Here is a 23,590-nt window from a genome sequence, read left to right as displayed (position 1 = left end):
CCTTGGTATCATCCTTGACTCCTTGCCATCTCTCTTCCTCCTCCTCATCTGGTCTGTTGCCAAGTCTTGTAATTTCTACCTTCATTAACCCCTCTCAAACATGCCCCCTTCTCTCCTCTGACCTTGGCCCCGCCCTGTTGCAGCCCTCATCACTTCACCCCGGACTGTTGTGAGCTGTTGGGTGGCTGGGGTCTGCCTGCTTCAATCCCTCCCCACCCCCACCCCCGCCCCCAGTCTGCATTTCAGCTGCCCCAGTTGTCACAGACCAGAAATGGAGCTAAGCCAAGACATGCTCCAGGTACTTCCAGGAGCCATAGGCAGCACTGAACAGGGGTGGGGAGGTGGGGCAAGGCAAAGGCCCTGGAAATAGGTCCCGGCCGAGGCCGACTCACTGTTTTGCCGCCTTTTCCAATCACACGGCCGGCGGCTGAAGAGGGTACCCGAATGTGAGCCTTAAGCTTTACTTCTTCTTTGGGGTTAAAGAAATTCTCTTCCTTCAGTTTCCCAAAGATCCGCCCCTGAGCCTGAGAAAAGGAGTCATGAGAAGAAAGTTAGTCCAGCTGCTTAGCTTGTGGGAGGGGATCGATAGTGGGCCCAGGGGCAGGAGGCCTGGACAAGTCTCCAGAGAGGCCCCAAGCTTCTCCACCCGAAGCCTCTCCCCAAAATTTGGGGAGCTCAACGTTCCCACAAGACTAAAATTGCTCCATCCCGACCAGCTATACTCTGGCTCTAGAGGCTGGCACAGGGCATGGACGTGGCTGGGACTGAGGCATTGACCTTGAACTGGGCTTCAGGTGGTCCGGTGATGATGACCATCCTCTCACTGACGTCTGGACTTTCAGCAGGAGCAATCTGCAAAAAGCAAAGTTAGGGGCAAATGGTCAGCTGATCCATAAGCATTTATGAAGTGCCTACTGTTTGCTAAGTATAGAAAATGAAATTGTCTCTTGCAAGGAGCTCACATGCTAATGAGGAGACAACAGGTGCCTATCAAAAGAGTCAATAAGATCTGAACAGAGAAGTCAAGGATGAGGTACTTGGGCCAGGGGCACCAGCAGCTGGGCCCCAAAAGGTCTCATGCAGAGGATGGTGCCTTAGCGGTGTCTGATAAGAAGAGAGGGACTCTCGACGGGCAAGGTGGCAAAGGAAGTCATTCTAGGCACAACCAACTCAGAGCAGGAATGATCTCTGGCTGTGCCTCTGTCCTCCAAAGTTCTTTGGGAAATGCACAGCTTCCAGGCCGGTTGCAAGCCTCAACTTTCCCATCAGAAACAACCACCCAATTTTTTTTTCCGGTGGGGCAAGAGGGGTTAAGTGACTTGCCCAGGGTCACACAGCTAGTAAGTGTCAAGTGTCGGGGCTGGATTTGAACTTAGGTCCTCCTGAATCCAGGACCAGTGCTCTATCCACTGTGCCACCTAGCTGCCCCCAACCACCCAATTTAAAAATTAAATTATTAGGTTCAACAAACATTGATTTTTTCATTAAAAAAGTCATTTGTCTTACCATGGAATCGATTTAATATTATTTTGTGCAGAAATAAGTTTAATGTGATTGTACAAATATAACCTCTATCAGATTGCTTTCTGTCTTGGGGAGGGGAAAGGGAGGGAGAAAAATGTGGCCACTAGGTGTGGGCCTGGGGGTAGGGGGAGGCACTGGCCTTGGGGTCAGAAGACCTGGACTGGAGTGGGCCTGCCTCTGCAGTGAGCCCAGGGGCCCCGAGTAAGGCCCTCGGTTTGTCTGAGGCCCCGCCTCCTCGAGTGGGCACCCACCAGCTCCCAGGGCTGTCTGGAGAGATTGGCCCACAAGGGAGCACCTTCCTGGGCACGTCTGCACTGGGTACGCAGGGCCTACCTTCACGTGCCAGGGCCCCCTGGAGCTGGCTGGGGAACAAAATGGAACCCTTCCCAGGAGCATGTTTTATCTACCCATGGATCCTGGGGATCCTAGGAGGACCCCAGGTTAAGAACTCCTGGTCTCAAATTGTAAGAGATAAAAGAAACATTAGCTGCTGCCATTGCCAGAGAGGCAGGGATTTGGGAGCCAGAAGTCCTGGGTTCAAAGCCCACTTCTTAGCTTTGGCCCTTGAATAAATCACCTTGCTTTCCTAGGCCTCAGTTTCTTTATCTGTAAAATGAGAGGGTTTGGCTAGATGGCCTAAGGTCCCTTAGGTAATCTTGGAGCTGTGAGACATGGGTGCAAATCCCAACTCTGCCACTTAACCTGGTGTGGTAGGCAGTATGATTTCAAGATGAGGAAACTGGGACAGACAGAAATTAAGTGACTTTCCCAGGGTCACACAACTAGTGTGTGAGGCCTGACTCCAGGTCCGAGGCTCTATCCACTGGTCCATCTAGCTATGACTAGAGATTCCACAGGTTCAGTTCACAAGCATGAAATGCTTCCTAAGTGTGAGGCTGTGAGTGAGCTATGAGTCTGCCAGGTGCTCCCTCAGTCCCGTTGGGCCAGAGCGGGATTGAGTAGAGGCCTGATGGAGGTCGACATGGAAATACTCAGTGAATTCCCAGTCAAGTTACCACATAACTGGCCAGAGCTGCCATTGAGGCCCCAGAAGCTGATGGGTCAATGACCCTGCTCCTCTCTGTGACCTTGAGGTGGCCAAGGCCCCTCAGCCAGCTCTGGTGAGACCCTCTTCCTCTCTGAATGGCCTGTTCCCCAGACCCAGTGGCCGGCATTTACCAGGGAAGGGGAATGGAGGGACTGTAGGCAAGACCGAGGACAGATTTGGCCTCCAAAAGACTCCAAAGAGTAGGCCTGGTTCTCAAAGGCCACTGAGTGCCACCCCCCCATTTTACAGGGAAGGAAACTGAGGCACAAAGCCCTTCTAGGAACACTGCCTTGGAGCTGATATAGTCAGAGCTCCTTATTGTAGAGAAGATGCACCTGAGAGTTGGTCAGTAAATAGCCTACCCAGGGGTGGAACTTGGGTCCTTGAATTCCCAAATCCTACCCTCTTTTCCAGTAACCCACACTGGCTATTGGTACTAGCTCTGCCACTAACTTTCTGTGTCACCTGGGCTAAGTCCCTCTCCCTTTAGGCCTCAGGTTCATCTTCTCTAAAATGAGGAGTCTGGGGGTAGAGTCAACGACCCAGCTCTGATGGGAGGCAAATGTCTCCCTCCACCCTGCCCCCCCAAGCCAGATGTTCCTCCTTCTGCCTGGCCCACTCAGTCTTTTCTCCTCCAGCCCACTTGCTGACATCCCAGCTCTGCCCGGACCTAGTACTGGCCTGCTCCACCCCCACGTCACAAGACCCTTCCCCGGAACTCCAGGCTGTCTCATGGGAGCCCATCCTTTTCTGCAACAACTGAAGCTCTGTCTGCTGGGGTGTGGAAGGAGGCAGTGGGGGACGTGCTTGGCATTCCAGCCAGGAGGTGGAGCCGATCGTGAGGCTGGGAGCCCAGCCAGGGCCAAGAACCCTTCCTTTTCCACTTCTCTGATGACTCTTCCCATTTTGAGGCATTAAGCAGAATGTGGGTATCACCCCACAGAGATGATTGCCTTCTTGGGCTCAAGGGGGCCTTCTTTCCCAAGCCTCTCTGGCCAGTGCAGGGGCTTCAGCTGTGCTTGCATCACTGGGGTAGGGCTCCCCCCATCCCATTTAGAACGCTCATCCCTTTCAAAGAATCCTTTGTTCAAAAGGATTGTCTGAGAGCGGAGGACTTCCCCTCTGAATGAGGAATCCTGCCCGGTCCTGGCAGCACTGAGCCCTCGACCTTCTCCCAGTCTGTACTAACTTATTTGTGCCCATGTTGTAAAATCTAAAACTCCCAGTAAAATGGATACTTCTTGCAAGCAGACGATAGTTCACTGCTGACCTTCCATCTGCAGCACCTCTCTCAAAGATGAGGTGCTTAAAAAATAGGGTCAATGGATCCAGAGAATGGAAGCTTACTGAGGGCAGGAAGTGTTTGCTTTTTTCTGTCTCCAGCACCAAGCCCACATGCCAAACGAGCAAAGAAGCCCTAACCTTACCTTGATGGAGGCCCCAGCGAATCTGGCCAGCTGTTTGATATGGTGGCCCTTCTTGCCAATGATGGCTCCAACAGCCTGGGTGGGGATGAAGAGGTATACCACTTCCTGTTCAGGCACCTGAGGGGAGTGAGGAGAGACAGGAACATTCCCTCAGAGGAAGAAGGTTTGACCTTTGGCCAGAGCCGGATGGGGCCTCCGAGGCCTTCACATCCCCACCCTTTGCCCCCAATTAAAGATAAGGAACCTGAAACTCAAGGAGGCAATCTGGGACCACCCAGAGCAGACTGAGCGGCCTCATTTGATGTTTGGAGAGGTTTCATAAAACCAGAGATCTTGAATTAGACTGGGCCTCAGAGACCAACTCCACCAACCCTCCCACTCCCCAACCCATTTTAGAAAAGAGGAAACGGAGGCCCAGGGAGGTAGAGTGTACTAAAGGTCACGTGGGTAGTTAAGATCAGGGGTGGGATCTGAACCCAGCTCCCCTGACTCCACAGCCAGTGCTCTGTCCTCTAAACCGTGTGACCAAGGGATGTCAGATACCGGAGGACCAGTCGTCTGGACTAGGAGTGAACTAGGAGAAGGTTAGAGTCCTGTTTAAGAAGCAGCCGGCCCAGTCCTTGCAGAATCCTGTGGCCGCAGCGAGCCCCTGCCCTGCTTGTGCCCTGGGAGACCTGAGAGGAAGCAGTCAGGAAGATGGCCACTGTCCGGCTGATGTGGAGAGAAGAAAGTGGGAAGGGAGGCAGGAAGGAAGGAAGGAAAGAGAAAGGGAGAGGGAAGGCGGGCCGGGGCGGGCTCCCCAGAATGGGATGGGATCAACAGTCAGGCCAAAAGGCCATCTCTTTCCAGACCTCCCCAGGGAAAGGAGATCTCTGGTGATCTCCCACCAGCCTGGAAATGGTCCCTCTGCTTGTGCCTGAGGCAAGGAGCAGAGAGCGTTGACCCAGGCACGTTGGCAGTGAGGCCAATGATGCCAAGGAGCCAAGCCAAGCTGTCCATACTGGTCGCCACAAAATGGGGAGAGCCCTTGCCTAGGCCTGGGGTCTCATCATTACGAGCAACTCCCAGACAAGGAAACTCTGTCTCACCCTGAAGGTCTCAGAGACTCGCCCAGACACCATTTGAGACGGAGTTTCCTGTCCAGGACCACACGACCAAGACGCGCCAGAGTGGGGCTCAAACCCGGGTCTGGCTGACTCCTAGGCTGGCTCCCGGCCGCTGACAGCGCCCAGAAGAAGGCCTCCTCTCAAGGCTTCGTGGGTGCATGTGGACAGTCCGGGCAACATCTGCTGCCATCTGGCTTGCCTCTTTCTGTGTTCTTGCTGGGGAGAGCAAGTTTTTCAACCCAGCCCAGACTCTGAGGCTGTCAACATAGCTCTGAGCATGCCTTGCTGACCTTCTGTGGTTTCTCCCCAGCAAGCCAACTTTGGACGGTCAACGACGGTAAAGCCAGGACATGTGGTCTGAATGTCCAGCCATCGTTTGGTGACCAGTGAGTGTCACCAAAATGCTGAGTGCCCCACGGAGCGCAGCCATCTTAGAGCCAAAGCAACATTAGAGCTAACCTCAGTTTTCCTCATTGTCAAATGGGGATAACCCACAGCACCCACTTTCCAAAGGGCCAAATGAGAAAAGATATAAAGTGCTCTGCAGACCCTGGCGGCACACCAGCTGTGTGACCCTAGGTGATTCATTTCCACCCTACGCCTGTTTTCTCCTCAGTGAACAGAAATGATAACTAAGGTGCCCTCAAAAGGCTGGGCGCACGATGACATGCTTCAGCCCTGTGCGGTCCCCAGCAGGTCCAGCTCTCTCATTTTAGAGAGGAGGAAGTGGGAAGTCCTTCCCCCAAGGTCACCTGGCTACTTCATTGATGGAGCCAGGATTTGAATCCAAGTCCTCTTGGGGTCACAGATTCAGAGTCAGAAAGACCCTCTTGTCACCATCAAATCTAACCCCTTCATTTCACAGATGAGGAACTCAGGCTCAGAGAGAGGGTTAAGTGATTTGCCTAAGATCTCAAAGCCCCATGTGCCCAAGACAGTAGGAATCTGAACCGGGACTTCTTGTGCTGAAGTCTTGACCCCTATCCAGCACCCCCTGCTGCCTCTCAACAATTATGCGATACACAGTTCTTTGCAGTACAACAGCACTAGATGATAAATAAATATGAGCCTCTATATTTTTGTTTTTCAGAGAAAGAGAGAGACAGGCCCAAGAGCATCAGTGGGTCACTCACAGGGTGCTGATGTGGGAACACGCCGATCTGGGGGGCTCCGTACAGGCCCTGAGAGGTGTGCAGAGTGGCTCTGGCAGGAGAGAACACAGCCGTTACTGGAGGTGCCTGGGGAAGGGGAGCCCGCCTGCAGGATGACACACAGCCCACGTGCGCGCCCCGCCGGGGCCCCTCCTCCGCCACCCAGCACGCCCTTCTTGCCGCCGCCTGCCCGACTGTTCCAGGAGCGCTCCCTCTCTCCCTGCCGGGGTGTCTGCTTCTCTCCGCCACCCTTGTGAAGCCACAGGAGCTCCAAGGCTCCTGCCTAAGACGCTGGGAGGCCGGAGCATCCGCAGAGAATATCCCGAGTACAGCAGGGTGGACGGAAAAAAACTGTTTTGGGGGGTGTGCGTCATTAATAAGCCAGCGCCCACGCCCAGACAGATTTTCTCCTGCCCACAGCTGCCTGGTTGTCTTTGACCCTCTGCCTCTTCCCTCGTTCCCAATTCTTCTGACAACGCTTGGCCCTGTGGGTCTCAAAGTTTCTATCTGTGATTTCGGCGCAGCCCCTGCCCCCCACCACCCGCCCCCACCACCTGGCGCCCCCCGACTCCAGCCCATGCTTAGCCAAGCCATTCCTGGCATCTGTCAGGAGGCAGGCAGCCATGGATACGAATTAAATCGGCTTCAAGCCCCAACACAGATAATTCCCAAGGACAGGAGGAAACAGGTCTCCAGCCTCCAGCCTCCTACTGGGGCCACAGCCCCAACACATACAATCACACCCAGCTTGGGTTAGGGCTTTCTCTTTTTAAACTGGGGGAGAGAGAGGGGAGCTAGCAACAGAGATGCTCCCCTCTTTCCCCCTTCCCCCCAAAGGAAAAAATAAAAGCTAGTCCTTGAAATATTTTACATGTACAGAAGAGAACATGAGGAAGCTTGGAAGGAAACACAGGCAAGTACGACAGCTTTGAAATTACATGATCACTTTGTAAAAAGCAAGTCATACACAATCAGAGACAATTTCACATCAAATCCTCCTTTTTGTTCTACTTTAAGCATGGCAATTTCCCTTTTTCGGGTGTTTCTTGAAGTCTGAGTTTTTTAAAACTCATTACAAAATATTCCCAAGGCCCCTTGGATGGTTTGTCAGCCTGCAATTCTGCCGTCCTGACGCTCCCTCTTAGAGAGGCGGCGCCCTGGTCAAGGATGGGATTCCCTGGGTCAAGTAAGCAACAGAGGGCAGGGCATGGACCCGGGTCCTCAGATGCCCCAAATCAGGCCTGGAGACTCACTGGGACAGAGAGGATGATGGGTAGGGTTCCCACCCCCGACCTCCCTCCCTGTGACATGTCTGAGGTTCTAGCAGCTCCTGACCAAAGATTGGTCGAGATTTCTTAGCCAGACCAAGTCCCCAGTTGTGGAGGAATTATACATTTAAAAAATATTATAATGTTGGAGCATCATGGGGAAGGAGACTCTTTCTCTTAGGGTGATCTCGGGCCCCCAGGTCCCAGCTGCTCTCTATTACTACTTGACACCTGTATGCGACATTGGTACAGACGGAAAGAACGCTGAATTTGGGTCCACTGCCTCCTCTGGAAGCTGTCATTCCCCCTGCTGCCCCTATGATCAACTCTACATCTCTGTTTGGCTTGAGAAGCCCCTCCTAGCATAGATTCAGCCTATCACTCCTGGGATTCTTGCCCATTATTTCTGTTCACGCATCCTACCATCCAAGCCAAAATCCCTCCCTCCCTCTCCCATACTTTTGCAACAGGGTGGGATTGCCACTGCCCTGGCTGGTACCTACTAGTGGACTCCTTAGCACCTGTCTTTCGGGGCTCAGCTACCCTACGCTCACCCCTCCACCCCTTCCCTGAAATAACTCTATCTCCTTTATTTTGTGTCCTCAAGGGTGGGGTGGTTTCATTCTGTCTCTAGCTCCCAGCCCCTGGCCTACCACCTGCCACACAGTAGGTGCTTTAATGGACGCTTGTGAAATACAGCCTGCCCCATCCCCTGGTCTTTGGTCGGACCTGGTCGGCCCCCCTGCTATCCCTCAGCCTGTTTTTCACCTTTTATAAATGGCACCAAGAGGGGCAGCTAGGTGGTTGCAGTGGATATAAGCACTGGCCCTAGATTCAGGAGGACCTGAGTTCAAATCCAGCTTCAGCCACTTGACACTTACTAGCTGTGTGACCCTGGGCAAGTCACTTAACCCTCATTGTCCCACATAAACAGCAACAACAACAACAATAAAATGGCACCAAGCTGGGGCTCTAGCCAGGGACTGCTGGTACCCGTCATGCCGAGCACATGTCTAAAGTTTCTTTCTTCATGAGCTACAGATTTCAAGGGAGGACTTCCAGGAACAAACCCTTTTGTTTTACAAAAGAGGAAACTGAGGCCCAGGGAAGAAAACTGACTTCACTGCCCAAGGTCACAGAGGGAGTAAGGCATGGGTCCTCTTACACCCAAGTCAGGGTCTTTCCACTGTCCCATGGCCATGTCAAGAGCATAAAAGAAGGACATCAAACATCAATTCAAAACAAGTGCCTCACTAGGGAAACAGTCAAGTGAATTCATCCCTGCTCTCGAGCTTCCATTCTAGAGAGACCAGAGACACAGAAAAGGAAACAGAGAAGAAAATCCAGATCCTTTAGCCAAGGCATCAGCAGATGACCTAAGGAAACCCGCTGGGTACAAACCCCAGGAGGAGCGCCAACCCCCCCACTGGCAACTGGGACAGGAAGTGGGCAGAAAGCCACCCCCATTTGTAGCAAAATGCCTTCTTCCTTCAACAAAGCATCAGTGAGCCAAGGCTTGATGAAGGCGGAGGGAAGCTGGGCAATGATTCTCCAAAGGCCCTGGGGGGCTGCCCAGTTCTTCATCTATCCATCCATCCATCCATCCATCCATCCATCCATCATCCATCCATCCCATCCATCCATCCATCCATCCCCTCATTTATTACCCCAATCCATCCATCCTCTCATCTTTTACCCCATCCATCCATCTCCTCATCTACTTATCACCCCCATCCATCTATCCATCCATTTCCTCATCTATCAATCAACCCATCCTTCCCCTCATCTCACTCACTCCATCCATGCATGCATGCATGCATCCATCCATCCCCTCATCTTTTACCCCATCCAACATCCCCTCTTACCCCATCCATCCATTTCCTCATCTATCAATCAGCCCATCCATCCATCTCCTCACCTACTTATCACCCCCATCCATGTATCCATCCATCCCCTCATCTCACTCCATCCATCCATTCATCCATCTATCCATCCATCCATCCATCCATCCATCCATCCATCCATCCATCCATCCATCCATCCATCCATCCATCCATCCATCCATCCAGCATCAGCTCCTAGGGCACTTACTGAGTGCCCAGGAAGCCACCTGCCCCAGACCATCTCCCAAGCATTTGTCCCTGAGACTGAAGTGGGGAAAACATCAGAGATGCCAGGCGACCAGGGCGTTCTTATCCAGTAACAAGAGTAAATTCAAGGCATCAGATAGGCAGGCGAGCAAAACCCAGACCTAGAGAGGCAGCATGGTGTAGGGCATGGAGGGTCAGGCTTAAGTACAAGGCAGAGGACAGATCAGGCAAAGCAGTGCTGAAATTTCTGAGGAGGGAATGGGGAACACAGAGGGCTGCCCAGAAGAGAGGGCACCTGAAGCTTGGCCCTGAAGGCAAGTCAAGATTCCAAAAGGCAGAGATTTAGAGGAAACTGAGGCAAACAGAGGTTAAGCGACCTGCCCAAGGTCACACGCATACTCTGGTAGGTGGTGCAGTAGTCAGTGCCAGGCCTGAAGTCAGGAAGACCTGAGTTCAAATCTGGCCTCAGATACTTACTGGTTGTGTGATCCTGGGCAAGTCATTTAACCTCGGTTTCCCTCCATTTTCTCAAGTGTAAAGTGGGGATAACAACAAGACCTCCCTCCCTCGCTCCCTCCATCCCCCTCCCGCTCCCTCCCAGTGATTGTTGTGAAGATCAATGAGATCCCTATCTATAATGTGCTTGGCATATAGCTGGTTGCTATATACAGGTTTATTTCTTTCCTCTTCCCCTATCTGGAATCAGAGGATCAACTAATTCCTTTCTTTTCTTTTCTTTTTTTTTTTTTGGTTTGGGCAGGGCAATGAGGGTTAAGCTACTTGCCCAGGGTCACTATGTGTCAAGTGTCTGAGGTGGGATTTGAACTCAGGTCCTGCTGAGTCCAGGGCCAGTGCTCTATCCACTGAGCTACCTAGCTGCCCTTAGATCAACTAATTTCTAACTGAGACGCAGATAATTTAAGTGACTTACCCAGGGTCACATAGCTACCCAGTACATGAGCCAGGAATCCAACCCAGGCCCATCACTCAGTGTCCTACATTCTCTCCATCGCAACATAGTGGCCAAGTCTGTGTGTTGAGGCCTATCTAGGGGATTTTCCGAGAACCTCTCGAAGTCTGCCCATGGCGGGGTGAGAAGCACCCGGGGCAGCTCGGGCCAGATTTGCTGAGTCATTCTAGGGTTAGGCTCTTAGCATCCCTAACAGAGGTAGGCGGGCAGACACGCGCCCCCCTCCACATACATCCTGCAAACACACAGAGAAAAGCTGGGTCCAGCCTCTAAGTCACTTACAGCAAACGGGTTGTAAGATGCAGCGGCAGCTCCGCGGGGCCCAGCTGTGGAAGGGAACACGGACAGACCTGTCGAAAAGATGCCGAGGGCACTGAGGTTCAGGCCTGGGATGAGATTGCCTTGTTGCTGGGAGCCACGACCGAGAAGGAAGGAAGAGGGAGACCAAAAACATCTCAGTTTCCTCACGTCCACTCAAGGCAAAGAGAACGAAAAGCCCCGCCCAAGAGGAGCCGGCGGCCTCCCCCACCAAGTGCTGCTCAGGCCCGTGGCACCAGGCGCGGGGAGCCTTAGGAGGCATCTGATCCCCGACCCCATCTGACAGAGGAGTAAACGGAAATCCACCAGCCTTGGGCCCCACGGAGGAGGCGGCCGATGGAGCTGTGGCCTCGGACCCCCAAGTGGATCAATGGGCTTAGCCCAGTGTTTGGTACAGAGCGGCTGCTCCGTCAAGGAAGCCAGCCTGGTGGGGTAGGTTCAGGACCACTGACATCTGTGAAGGCCCTGCTGTCCCCCACATCACCACAAGGGTGGAAACAGGCTGCTGAGGACTTCCTGCCAACCGAGGGGCTGGGAAGCGACTGTATACCTCCCTCCAGGCTCAAGAGTAGGTCCACGTGTGCCTGGAGGGTACCCTCAGCAATATCTGCCTCAGGCAGGAACCAGGAACTGGGTTCCACAAACAGTTTGACAGCTCAACTTCAGTATCATTTTTTTCCCTTTGGAATCCCTATATACTTCAAAACTAAGATTCTAAGGGAAGGAAAGAAGGGAGGAAGGAAGGAGGGGAAGGAAGGGGAGGAAGAAGGAAAGAAGAACGAAGAACGAAGGGAGGAAGGGAAGGGGAGGAGGAAGGAAAGAGGAAAAGAAGAAAGAAGGAAAGAAAGAAGGGAGGGAAGGAAGGAGGCAAGGAAGGAGCTTGGGGTCTATGGGCTTCACTAGACTGACCACCAAAGGGGTCCAGGGCACAGAAACAAGGTAAAGAACCCCTGACTCTAAGTCATGTTGATTATGCTTGAAGACTTCTAGTGAATGGGGAGCTCACCCCCAAGAGGTAACTTAAATCTGATTATTATTATCATCATTAGAACAGATCTTCCAAGTAGGAAATATTTCCTTCTCATGGACAACAGAACTTCTTATTTCTGCTCAATTTGTTCCCATGACTGCTGATTTTGCTCTCTGGGAGCTCTTTCTTTTACTGGACAGCCGGCCCTTCCAGCAGTCGCATCGAGTGCCCCTCAGCCTTCTCTTCTCCACACTTCTGGGGCGCGGGCCCAGCCCATTCGCCATCCCGGCTGCCCTTCTCTGGAGGGTCTCCATCTCTTGACATCCGTCCCAACCTGTGGAGTCCAAACCTGAACCCAGCCCTGCAGACGTGGCCTGAGCAAGGCTGAGGCCAGAGGTCCACAGAGGCCCTGGCTGTTAGGAGGACCCGCAAGGGGCCATTGGCGTCTTAGTGCCCCCCCAACCATAAACTGCTCAGGCCAGTGTCCGGCCCGAAGGGTCCCTGGAGAGCTGTGGGCAGGCATGGGCTGAGCAGGGAACTTACATTCACGGTCACCATGTCATTCTCATAAGCCTCACGGAGCTTCCTCATGATCTCCCCCTCGGCAGAGGAGCAGGCCTCAATCGTACCTTTGACTGTGATGGTTCTCTCTGGGTTGTAAATGGTACAAATCCTGCAGACTTGGGAGATCACAGAGGAAAGAAAGACCTCAGGCTTTCCGAAGGATCCCAAATCGATCCAATGTGAGCCGAGCCAGGGACGGATCCCGAGGGCTCAAAAGCTCATCGTGCCATGGGAGCCACGCGATGGAGCCAAGCCTCCCTGTCCGCTGAATGCCAATCAGGCAAAGTCCTTTCCCATTTCAAAGCTCAGGTCTGACCTCATCATGCCCCTGCTCTAGCATCTGTAGTGGCTCCTATTACCCTCCAGAATCAAAATACTCAGCTTGGCATTTCAAGTCTTCCATAACCTGCCCTCCACTTCCCTTTCTTGACTCAATCAGTATTGTTTTCTTTTACTGTATTCTTTGTGGTGCTGTTGTGGAGTTGCTTTCAGTTTGTACCTGACTCTCTGTGACCCCCTTTGGGTTTTCATTAGCAGAGATCCTGGAGTGCTCTGCCATCTTCCCTTCTCCAGCTTATTTTGACAGATGAGGAAACTGAGGCAAAACAGGGTAAAGTGACTGGCTCAGGGCCACACAGCTAGGAAGTGTCTGAAGCTGACTTGGAATTCAGGTCCTCTGACTCCAGGCCCTGTACTCTATCTACTACGCCACCTAAATGCCCTCCATATAGTCTATGTTCCTGCCAAACCGGTCTATCTTTTCCCAAAACTTGATAGGCCACTTCCCACCGCCATCCCCCATGCCTGGGATGCACTCTCCCCTCACTTCTGCTGTGCTCAGGTGGGACCTCCCTCCGCAGCAAAGGCTTGTTTCCTGATTCACTACAACATTCCCTCCCTTCTAGTGAGGGTTTGCTCCCTCCCTAGATAACCTCCCACTCGCTGATCCGAGCACTCGGTGCCTCCTCCCAACACCCAACAAAGTGGCAGCTCTTTGAGAGCAGGGACTGTCTTATTTGGGTCTTGGTATCCCAGGGTCCAGCTGTCACTGAACCAGAGGGGCCCCCGTGTGTCCCTTGGATGGCGGCTTACGGAGAGATGGTGATCTTGGTCCCCGTGTCCTGCTCGATCTTCTTCAGGTTTCGTCCTTCTTTACCAATCAGTCTCCCGACCAAACTATTGTGGGCCAGGATCTTCAGAGGAACTTCCTCCACTCTGAGAGAGAGCAAAGGCCCCTCAGTGCCACAGCCTTGAGACACAGCAGAGCCCTGATGGAAATGGGGCCCAGCCTCACTCCGTGGGACTTGCTTCTCAGGAGAGAAGCTAGCCCGTGGGCTCTGAGGAAATCCCAGAGCTGCTGAGACTCGAGTGCAGGGATCTGCACGGTCACCATCCCCATGTGACCTTGGACAAGTCCCTGAACCCCCTGGGCCTCAGTTTCTTCATCTGAGAAATGAAGAGGGTTGGGCTCAGAGGTCTTCTCAAACCTAGTCCCACGATTCTGGCCCCACAAGTGCTTGTACACCCAAAGGGTCAGGGCTCTAGAGAGGGACCTCAGAGGCCACCTAGTCCAACCCACTCATTTTACAGATGGGGAAACTGAGACTCAGGGTCATAAAAGTACTGAGCAGGCCAGGATTTGAACCCAGATCCTGCCCATGGCTGTTGGCACTCTGGGGCATCTAACTTACAACTTGGTCTCATCTGCTTCTTTCTGCATAATTTCAAGGATCATCCGACAAGCTTCGCTGGCCCCCTCAGGGCTGGCATGGATGGTGACAGGCTTCTCAGATGCCCCTGCGTTCCTCCTTCCTGTGGATGTCTACCCTGCAGTGGGAGAGTCAGGGAACACCCGCCCCCCCCACCCCACACCGTCATCATCAAGCTGTGCAGCTGCCCTGATGGGCATGAGAGGGCTACTTTGTTCCTGCCCGCCTTCTAGCGACAGCACCAACAAGATAGAGTCGTGAACCCTCCCCAAAGCAGGACCACCTCTGATGCCAAGAGGGAGCTTTGGCCACCTCCTGGGTCACAAGGCAGCTGCTGGGGAGGTGCCCTTCAGGAATCTCTGTTAACACAGTATTCAGCAGATCTGGTCCCATGCCCTCCTTTTACAAAGAAGGAAACCGAGGCTTCCAGAGGGGGTGATTTGGCTCCAGATGACACAGAGCGCGAAGGCAGCCCCTTAATAAAGGCTCACTGATTGACTAGAGGAAACCTCTGAGGCACCAAGTCCTCAATGTCACTCGTCCAAGGTCAGCTTAGTGCATGAACAGCAGAGTCGGGATTCAAACTTAGGTCCTGCTACCTCTGGGCTTAGATGATCTGTTCCAAAACCTAGCGCTCGTGCTTCAGTTTTAGACGAGGGGCGACAGCCCGAGGGATCCTATCAGCTTCAGCGCCCCAACTAGAGGGCGGACCCAGAGAGTCCACTTAGGAGGCCAAGCTCATGGCCAGGCCATCACTGGCATCTCCTCAACCCTGCCCTCCACCCCTCAGGGCTGCTGATCCAGACTGGTCATTAGAGGCCGGACCCAAGGCTACCACTGGTCCATGTCTATCATTTTAGAGAGGCAGACAACACATCCCTAACTTTCCCTCGGTTCCCATGCCTGACTCTTATGGTCCCATTCAACTTGGACCACGCAGGGCCCGAGGGGCCTAACTCAGCTAATCCACACCCTGTCCCCTCACACCCACATGGGGCTCCCCGAGCAGGCACTTACTTAGACTGCGTTTGCTTGGTGAGGTTCTTAATGGTCAAGCCCTCCTTTCCTATGATGGCGCCAACAAACTGGGTGGGGACGAGAATCCGGAGCGGGAAGTCCAGCTGCTTGGACTGGCCTGAGCCCCCCGAGGAGTGGCTGTGCTCCCTGGAAGAGGACTCCCCCCGGCGGGATCTCAGAGGGGCGTTCCCATCCTCATCTGGGATGTAGGAAATCCTGAAGGCGTAGTTCTCAAACTGATGACCGCTGAGCTTCTCAATGGCTCTGCAAGGCAGGAGAAGGGGCCGCAAGGTTATAACAGGATGTACACTAGGGGCCAGTGAAGCCAGGAAGGGCCTCAGGTGGCTCAGAGAGGGGTGTGCGTGCGTGTGTGTGTGTGTGTGTGTGGGGTGTCAACCCTTTCACAGGGCACTTCTGTTTAAAAAGCATTTCATAATTTTATTTTCTAATTATTATTACTTTTTTCTAGGCATTTGGGGTTAAGTGACTTGCCCAGGGTCACACAGCTAGTAAGTGTCAAATGCTTGAGGCTGGATTTGAACTCAGGTCCTCCTGACCCCAGGGCCAGTGCTCTACCCACTTTGCCACCTAGCTGTCCCTCATTTTATTTTTTCCAATACATTTTTATGTTTTCTGTCACGTTTTATTCTTAACATCATAACCTGGGAATAACACACACCTTCGCCTTACACTCTAACTCACTGCACAAAAGATGTTTCCTGGGTTATAAACAAAAACAGGCTTATGCAGACAAGGGATCATCCAGATAAAGGCAACAGTAACCCCACAGACCTCCCAAGGTGATTTGAGATTTCTAAACCTTAAAGCAATTCTGGCAGGGAACATCTGCCCAAGCTCATTCTCCACTGGCAGAACCTCAAAGAGCCCAGGGCCACCAGACACAACACAAGGAGCTGGCCCAGGTGGGCCACAACAACCAAGGATTATGTCTCCATTTCTATGGCTCACAAGGTGCCTTCCTTAGCTGCTGGGGAAGGAACTTGTAGAAATATTCCTTGGAGAAACAGAGTACCTGGTAGTAAAGCAGGCCTCCCTGTCATGTTATTATCCCCATTCTAGAGAAGAGGAAACTGAGGCTCACTGGATGTAGTGAATGCCCTGCCCATAGCAGGCCCTTAATAAAGGCTTGTTGAATCGAACAGGAAACAGAATCAATGGACAGACATCTATTAAGCACCTACTATGTGCCAGACACAATACAAAGACAAAGAACAAAACTGTTCCTGCCCTCAAGGAGTCCAACTGAACTGAGTTCCTCGGCAAGGAGGAGGATCTCGGAGGCCTACTATGGGCCGCAGCACGAGACAGTGGATAGGGGGCTTTGGAGTAAAGAAGGTCTGGGTTCAAGTGTTCCTCTCTGAGACACCCTGACTGTGTGACCCTGGGCAAAGTCACTTAGAGCCCCAGACAGCCAAGTCTCTAAGCCCCACGTTATAACGGAGCAGCCTCAGCAGAAGCTAGGCACCGGGGACCCAGACACACAAAGTCTCTGCCCTCAGAGAACCTGCACTGGACGGGGTCAGAACTAAAGTAGGCTGTACTATGAGAAGAGAGGCACTGATCTCCGCTGCGAGCTCCCGAGCGCAGCCCACACACCACTTAAGACTCTACTTTTTCATCTGTAGGATGGGAGAGATGATATGTCTCTAAAAGTGCCTCAGAAGAAATGAAATGTCCTACCTATGTGGCCCCAATAGCCTGAGCCTCGGTTTCCCTAGAAGGGGCAGGGCTACATGGCCTCTGAGAGACCCTTGCAACTCAAGATCTAGGCTCTAAGTTGACTTCATTCCTTCCAAGTGAAGCTTTGGAATCATTCCAGGCTATCTTCTCAGGGGAAGGCACCCCCAAGGGGCTCCCAGTCAGGTCTTGGCCTCGGCCGCCCCCTAGCTCGGTGTGGCTCGGAGATCTAGGGCGTCTGCAGCCGCACACAACCACCTCTCTGTAAAAGGACTACATGACCTGTTAGGGACCTCTCTTCCAAGTGAGCCAATGTTATTAGCACTGTGCTCTGGGGAACGGCCCTCACGGGAGGCCGCTGAAGCCCAGGGGCTTACGGGCACTCGTGTCTGGAAAACGCCCGGATGTGACAATGTGCAATTCAATAAGCACAGCCAAACTGGGTCCTGGGGGCACTTACCCTCGGGCCTCTTCTCGGGTGGCATAGGTCACATTGACGACGGCAGCCTCGATGTCCGTGTTCACTGTGGGGAGAGAGAAGAACCCGTGAGTATCAAAGGCAGAGGAGATGCCGCCCCGTCCCTCACCAGGCCCGTGTCTGAAGGTCTAAGAAAGGTCCCACCCCCACCTGCCAGCCCTTTATTCCTGCGCAGAGGGGAGGGAGGTGCATCCTCATCCCTTCAGAGCCAAGTGAGGCTTTTGTAATTAGGGTTCCATTTCTTTTCTTTTTTGGGGGGTTGTCCTTTTCATTGGCATTGTTGTAGGTGCTCTCCTGGTTCTACATCATCAGTCATGCAAGTCTTCCCAGGTCCTGTGGTCCCTATGCCCCCATTTCTTACATTCCAATCCATCCGTACACCATCATTCATTCCGTCATTTCCCCAGCAGGCGGGCACCCACTTTCCTTCCATGGATTGGAAAGAGAATCAAAGGACCTGCCTTTGATTCTGGCTCTGCTGCTCACCCACCTACTGCTTGGCTGACCTTGGACCCCTTCATCCTGAGCCTCAGTTTTCCTCTCTGTAAAAGGACTACATGACCTCTCAGGGACCTCTCCTTCCAGCTTGGCTTCAAGGATACTATAGGATCCTTCTCTCCCCCATGCCAGGCTCCTAACAATTAGACCCAAAGGGGATTAGAGGGAGCATTAAATGCCCCTAGGAACTAATTCCTGGATTCAAGAAATATTTTACGGATGAGAAAAGTGAGGTAAACAGAGGTTAAGTGACTTGATTAGGGCTACCCTGCTAGAAGTATCTGAGGCCAAATTTGAACTTGGGTTTCCCTGACTTCAGGCCTGGCGCTCTGTGTACTATGGTGCCTCCAAGCTTCCCAATTTGATGGGAGGGGCTTATACCCCATGGGACCAGTAGACCCAAGCTCTCACTTGCTCAGGTTGACTTCCAGGTCCCTGAAGCCATGAATTTGGCCCAGCAGCCTACCTGGAAAACGATGTGAGGTTTTATCATGGCCCTGGACAATTCGCCAAAGCGTGGAGACAATTCCCATAGGCTCATGGGACGCTGGATTTGGAAGGGATTTGGGAGGCTGACAAGGGCAGGGCCTGGGTTTTTAAGCTGGGGTATAGGAACCTTATAACAATATTTTTTCTAAAAAAAAAAAAAAAGCCTGTATTTAAATAGAATTGGCTTCCTTTGGGATCCCCTGTATTTTATCTTAAGCATTTAAATACATGCTTCTGAGAAGGCCTCCCTAGGCTTCCCCAGACTGCCCAAGGGCTCCATAATCTTTGGAGGGAGTCCCCTTGGGAATGGGTTTCACATGAAGCTTCCTCGAGGCAGCTTCACAGCCGGCTCAATTCCCAGCAGAGACGCGGAGCAGGGACCAAGCCTGAGCTATGACTTTGTGGGACCTCCTTGAGGAGGAACCTCTCTCCACTAAGGGCGATCGACACACTGCAACGTGCAGCACTTGAATCCAGCACTTCTTGACCGTGTCTTTGGTCCTGGAGCCAACTCCCTATGAGGCCTCTCCTGCTCATCATGCTATTAGCAGAACCCGAGAAGGCTCCCCAGTGACAGGAACGGGGGAGGAGAGAGGCATTCTGACCCCTGCTGCCGACCCCTCCGATACACACCCACATCCACCATCTTCAGATCATGCAAAGAGAGTTTTAACTCACTCTTCAGTGATGTGGATTAACAACACTGCTTTTCCCTGGGATGGACTCAGCCTAGGCACAAAGGGCAGTCGTCTGTGTCCTGCCTAAATATAACAAGCGGGTGCCCTGGTTTATTACCTTGTTCCACGTTCTCTACCGTCCCATATTGAGCAAGAGTCCGTCCAATACCTGAAAGAGAAAGCCCAGAATGTTAGGGGGAGGGGGGCAGAAGGCCACAAAGCCAATCCTATGAAAGAAGACAACGAAGGGGCAAGGAGGCCTGGGTGTCCCCCGCCCCCAGCCCGGCCCAGGCCCTCAAGTCCAAATACTCCCCTGAATCGAGGATCTCGGCCAGTTGGAGGTTTCCTCCAACAGTGCGGGTGCCAGGCCGTCCTGGGCTCTCATCAAGGCAGCCCCCGGGGAGCCCACCCACTGTCCTCGTGCCCTTCTTCTAAATCAGTGGTCGAAACGAGACAAACAAACAAATTGCTAATTGAGAAGGGCTCGGGCCCCAGTCTGCTCCCTGAGCAACACCCACAGCGCTGGTTCTTGGTGGCTTGGTTATGTGGGGAGAGTGAGTAGCACGATCCCTGGGTTCAGAGTCAGGGCGAAGAATAGCCTTTGCCTCCAACATCAGAATAAGAGCTCAGGTCGCTCATATTTCACAATGTTATCACGTTGGAGTCTCATCACAACCTGGGAGGTAAGTGCAATTATTATTCTGATTTTGTAGACGGAGGAAACTGAGGCAAACAGTCAAATGACATGCCCAGGGTCACACAGTCAGAAAATGCCCAAGGTTGGATTTGAACACTCGGGCTCTTCCTGAGTTGTAGGCCTGGCACTCTAGCCACTGTACCACCCACTGCCCCCCCTACCCCCCCCAAAATACAAAGTACTGACTTCTTATAGGTTCCTTCTGTTGCTATGGCAGCCTGAAGGACTTTCAGGGTCATTTGTCCACCCTCCTCCTTTGGCTGAGCACAAGACCAGAGATCTAGGAGTCAGCGCCACATTTTACAGATAAGGAAACTGAGGAACAGAAAGGTCTCAGGACCACAGAGTGAAAGTTGGCAGGAATCTTCAGAGGTCATCTAGTTCAACCTATGAATTTTACAGGTGAGGAAATGAGGCCCACAGAGAAGAAATGATTTGCCCAAGGTCACCTGGCAAGTTCACAAGTGGTGGCACAACATCCCAGTCTACATCCCCTTCAATGGAGTGAAGACTTGTGCTGGATTTTAAGGGCACAGGGAGCTCCTGGAGAAGGAAATTCCTTCTACCAGTGGCAGGTTGCTACCTTCCTGTGACCTCCAAAATCTTAAAGGTGCCTGGAGCCCTGAAGAGGTGATCTGACTTGGCCACAGTCACACCGACTAGGATGGATCAGAGGAGGAACTGAACTCAGGGCCTGTGTGCCATCTGGTGCCAGGTACTTCCCATTCATCTGTGGAATCTGGTTGCTCCCAGCTTGGAGGCCGAGTTCTGGGATTCTCATGAAAATCCTTCAAAGGACACAGAAGGAAGAGCCAGGAACCTCAGCTTCCTTGGGGCCTGGTCCTTCCTGATTCTTTCTGGGCCAGGGCAGAGGGAGGCCACTGGCATTCAGACCCAGCGAGCTGCGTACCAATGTCTCATATGATCACCACAAGGGAGAACCGGGGAGCAGGTCAGAGCCCAGGATGCAGAGTCAGGAAGATCTGGGTTCAAATTCTGTTCTCAGATACTTGGTAGGTGTATGACACTTTATAACCCTCTCTGTGCCGCAGTCTGCTCACCTCTAAAATGGGAGGGTTGAATTCAGGGTCTTATCAGGCTCAAAATGATGAGCCAAGCATAAGACCCCAACTCAGAATGAGACGCGCATCCCAGAGCGACAGAATCATGGCACTAACCAGGAAAGATTTCTTGCTGCTACGTACCCGGGACAACAGTCACTGAGCTTCTCTTTGAAGACCCTCAGTGAGGGCCTCAAACCCACGAGCTCCTGAGCCAGGTCTGCTCGGGGATAGTGCTAGCAACTTCACGTGGGCCTTTTTGCAACTTCTCAGAGCCAGAGCTCAGAAAAAGAGGGGACAGAACAGAGAGATACTGAGAGAGAGAGAGAGAGAGAGAGAAGAGAGGAGAGAAGAGAGAGAGAGAGACAGAGACAGAAGGGGACAGAGAGAGAGAGATACTAAGAGAGAGAGAGACAGAGAGAGAGAGAGAGAGAGATACTAACACAAGCAGAACCAGAGAGTCAGAGACAGAGAGAGGAGAGGAAAGACAGAGACGAAGAGGGGACAGAGAGATGAGTCGGAGAGACAGGAGAAAGAGATGAAGGGACAGAGACAGGGAGCGTCAGTAAGGAGAGAGTGAGAGGGAGAAAAGGGGAGGGGAGAGAGAGGAGAGAAGGAACAGGAAGGAGGAGAAGGGAGACAAAGAGGGGGAAAGAGAGGGGGAAAAGGGGGGATGAGGGAGAGAATGAGAGGGAGAAAGGGCTGGAAGGAGAGAGGACTGGAGACAGAGGGAAGGAAGGAGAGAGAGGGCAGATAAGAGAAGGGAGCGGCAGAGAGGGGGAAGGGCCCAGGGCGAGAGGAACCAGAGGGACAGACAGAGATGGGGGTGAGAAGGAACTGAGAGAGGGAGAATTAGAAACGAGAATGGGGGAGGGAGAGAAGGGATGGAAAGAGAGAGGGAGTGAGGGAGACAGGAGGAGAAAGAGAAACAAGGAATGAAGGGTGAGAAACAGAGGGACAGAGGCAGGATTTGGGGTCAGAGAGAGTCCAGGAGAGAGTGGGGCAGACAGAGAGACAAAGATAGGGAGGGGAGAGACGGGGATGGGGGGGGCGGGAGGGAGAGCGGGAGGGGAGAGACAGAAAAAGAGAGAAGGACACTAGTGATGGATGGAGGGAAGGAGAGAAGAGGAGAGAGTAGGAGGGAGGCAGTAAAAGGGAGAGAGGAAGGAGAGAGAAAGAAAGACTGAGAGGCAGAGGACAGAGAATGTGACAGGAATAGGGAAAGTGAGTTAGAAAGGAGGAGGGAGGAAAAGGACAAGAGACAGAGACAGCAAAGGAGGGAGTGAGGGAGTGAGGAGTGGAAGGAGGAAGGAAAGAGATGGGAATCAAGGAGGGAGAGAGAGGGGCAGAGGAAGTAAGGGTGAGGGATGGAAAGAGGAAGAGGGGGAAGAGGAAGAGAAAGAGAAAGGAGAAGGGAAGAGAGAGGGAAAGGGAGACAGAGAGAGTGAGGAGGGAGAAAGGGGGAGAAAGACAGACAGAGGGGAAAGAGGGAAAGGGAGGGAGAGCAGAGGACTGGAGAGAGGAGAGGGATGAAAGGACAGGAGAGAGAGAGAGAGGAGGGGGAAAGAAAGAGAAGAGAAAAGGAGATGGGGAGGAACAGGAGGGGAAAGAGGAAAGAAGGGAGAGAGGGGAGAGATTAGTGAGAGATAAAGAGAAGGGGACAGGGGGAGAGGGAGAGAGGAAAGAGGGGGAAGGAGGGGAGAAAGAAGAGAGGAAAAGGGAGAGACAGAAACAAAGAGGGGGAGGAGAAACAGGGAGGAAGGGGAAGGGGGGGAGGGAGAAGGAGGATGAGACAGAGGGGAGAGACAGACAGTGAAAAAGAAACAGAGTAGGGAGGGAGCTAGAGCAGAAAGATAGGAGAGAGAGAAAGAAAGAAGAGAGAGGAGAAGGAGGAGAAAGAGAGAGAAGAGAACTAGAGAAGGGCATAATGGGGGGGACAGGGGAGACAGACACAGAGGGAGGGGAGGCAGAGTAGTGGGCCAAGAGTCTGTGGTTTCCCCAGGGAATCGGCGCAGTGGTTCAGGGGTAGGTGGCACTCATGCAGGGCTCTGCTTCGGGGTGGTGACCAGGGCCAGGGATGTAGGTTCGGCAATCAGAACCAGAGGCCTCTCAATCTAAAGCTTCAAAGGGCTTCAGAGACCTTTGAGGTTCCCCCCCCCCACACACACACCCCGCCATTTTACAGAAGAGGAAACTGGGGCCCAGGAAACTTACCCTAATTTCAAGCACAGTGGGAGAGAAGAGAAGAGAGGGCAAAGGTCAGAGCCTCCCTACCTTTGCTAAACTCAATCTGGGCCAGGTCTTAAAAAGTAGCTCCCCAAAAACTGCAGGGAATCCCCATGGTCAGAATCCAAAGGGCAGGGCCCCCTTTGAAAGCACCTCCCAACCACAGGCAGACAGAGCAGGGAGGGAGCCTCCAGGCAGGGTCTCAGAAAGTCTGAGAAGTTTTTATTCTCACACCCCTTGGAAAGGGAAGGCTTGTATCATGAGTTGGGGGGCGGGCCTGGCTCTGACACCCATCCAGGGGGCAACAGGGCCCACGCCTAAGGCAAGAGCCTCTGGTTCCAGTGATCTCAGATTTCCTAAATCCCAAAATGAAAAGAAAACTACACCTATGCCTTCCACACAGTGACTTTCCCCATCACAGTTCCTTGAGACATCATGGGTGGGCATAAGAAATTAAATCGGAATCCAGGGGGAGTTTTGAGGAGGCTGCACATGATCCAGAGGCGATGACCAAAATACTTAACCCAAATTTTATCCAAATAAAGTACTGTAAACACACCCCATCAAAGAAAAAAAAAAAAAAACCCCAGCCTTCTTCTCTGTT

The 23,590-nt window shown here is 52.7% G+C and overlaps 1 protein-coding gene across 1 annotated transcript in view; it reads right to left on the bottom strand.

Annotated features, from left to right (window-relative positions):
- IGF2BP2 (insulin like growth factor 2 mRNA binding protein 2) overlaps positions 1-23,590 on the bottom strand; it is a 127,255-nt gene that overhangs the window by 5,079 nt on the left and 98,586 nt on the right. Inside the window, 12 exon segments of the mRNA XM_044003625.1 lie at positions 393-524; positions 778-852; positions 4,000-4,116; positions 6,239-6,607; positions 10,867-10,992; positions 12,416-12,545; positions 13,529-13,651; positions 14,128-14,240; positions 14,242-14,263; positions 15,163-15,426; positions 17,321-17,384; positions 19,121-19,171. Of these exon segments, the coding sequence (XP_043859560.1) occupies positions 393-524; positions 778-852; positions 4,000-4,116; positions 6,239-6,607; positions 10,867-10,992; positions 12,416-12,545; positions 13,529-13,651; positions 14,128-14,240; positions 14,242-14,263; positions 15,163-15,426; positions 17,321-17,384; positions 19,121-19,171 (1,586 nt within the window).

The sequence above is a fragment of the Dromiciops gliroides genome, chromosome 4, assembly GCF_019393635.1.
Source record: "Dromiciops gliroides isolate mDroGli1 chromosome 4, mDroGli1.pri, whole genome shotgun sequence".
Taxonomy (NCBI): Eukaryota; Metazoa; Chordata; class Mammalia; order Microbiotheria; family Microbiotheriidae; genus Dromiciops; species Dromiciops gliroides.
Note: the sequence above shows the minus strand (reverse complement) of the source record. Positions and strands in the feature narration are given on the sequence as shown.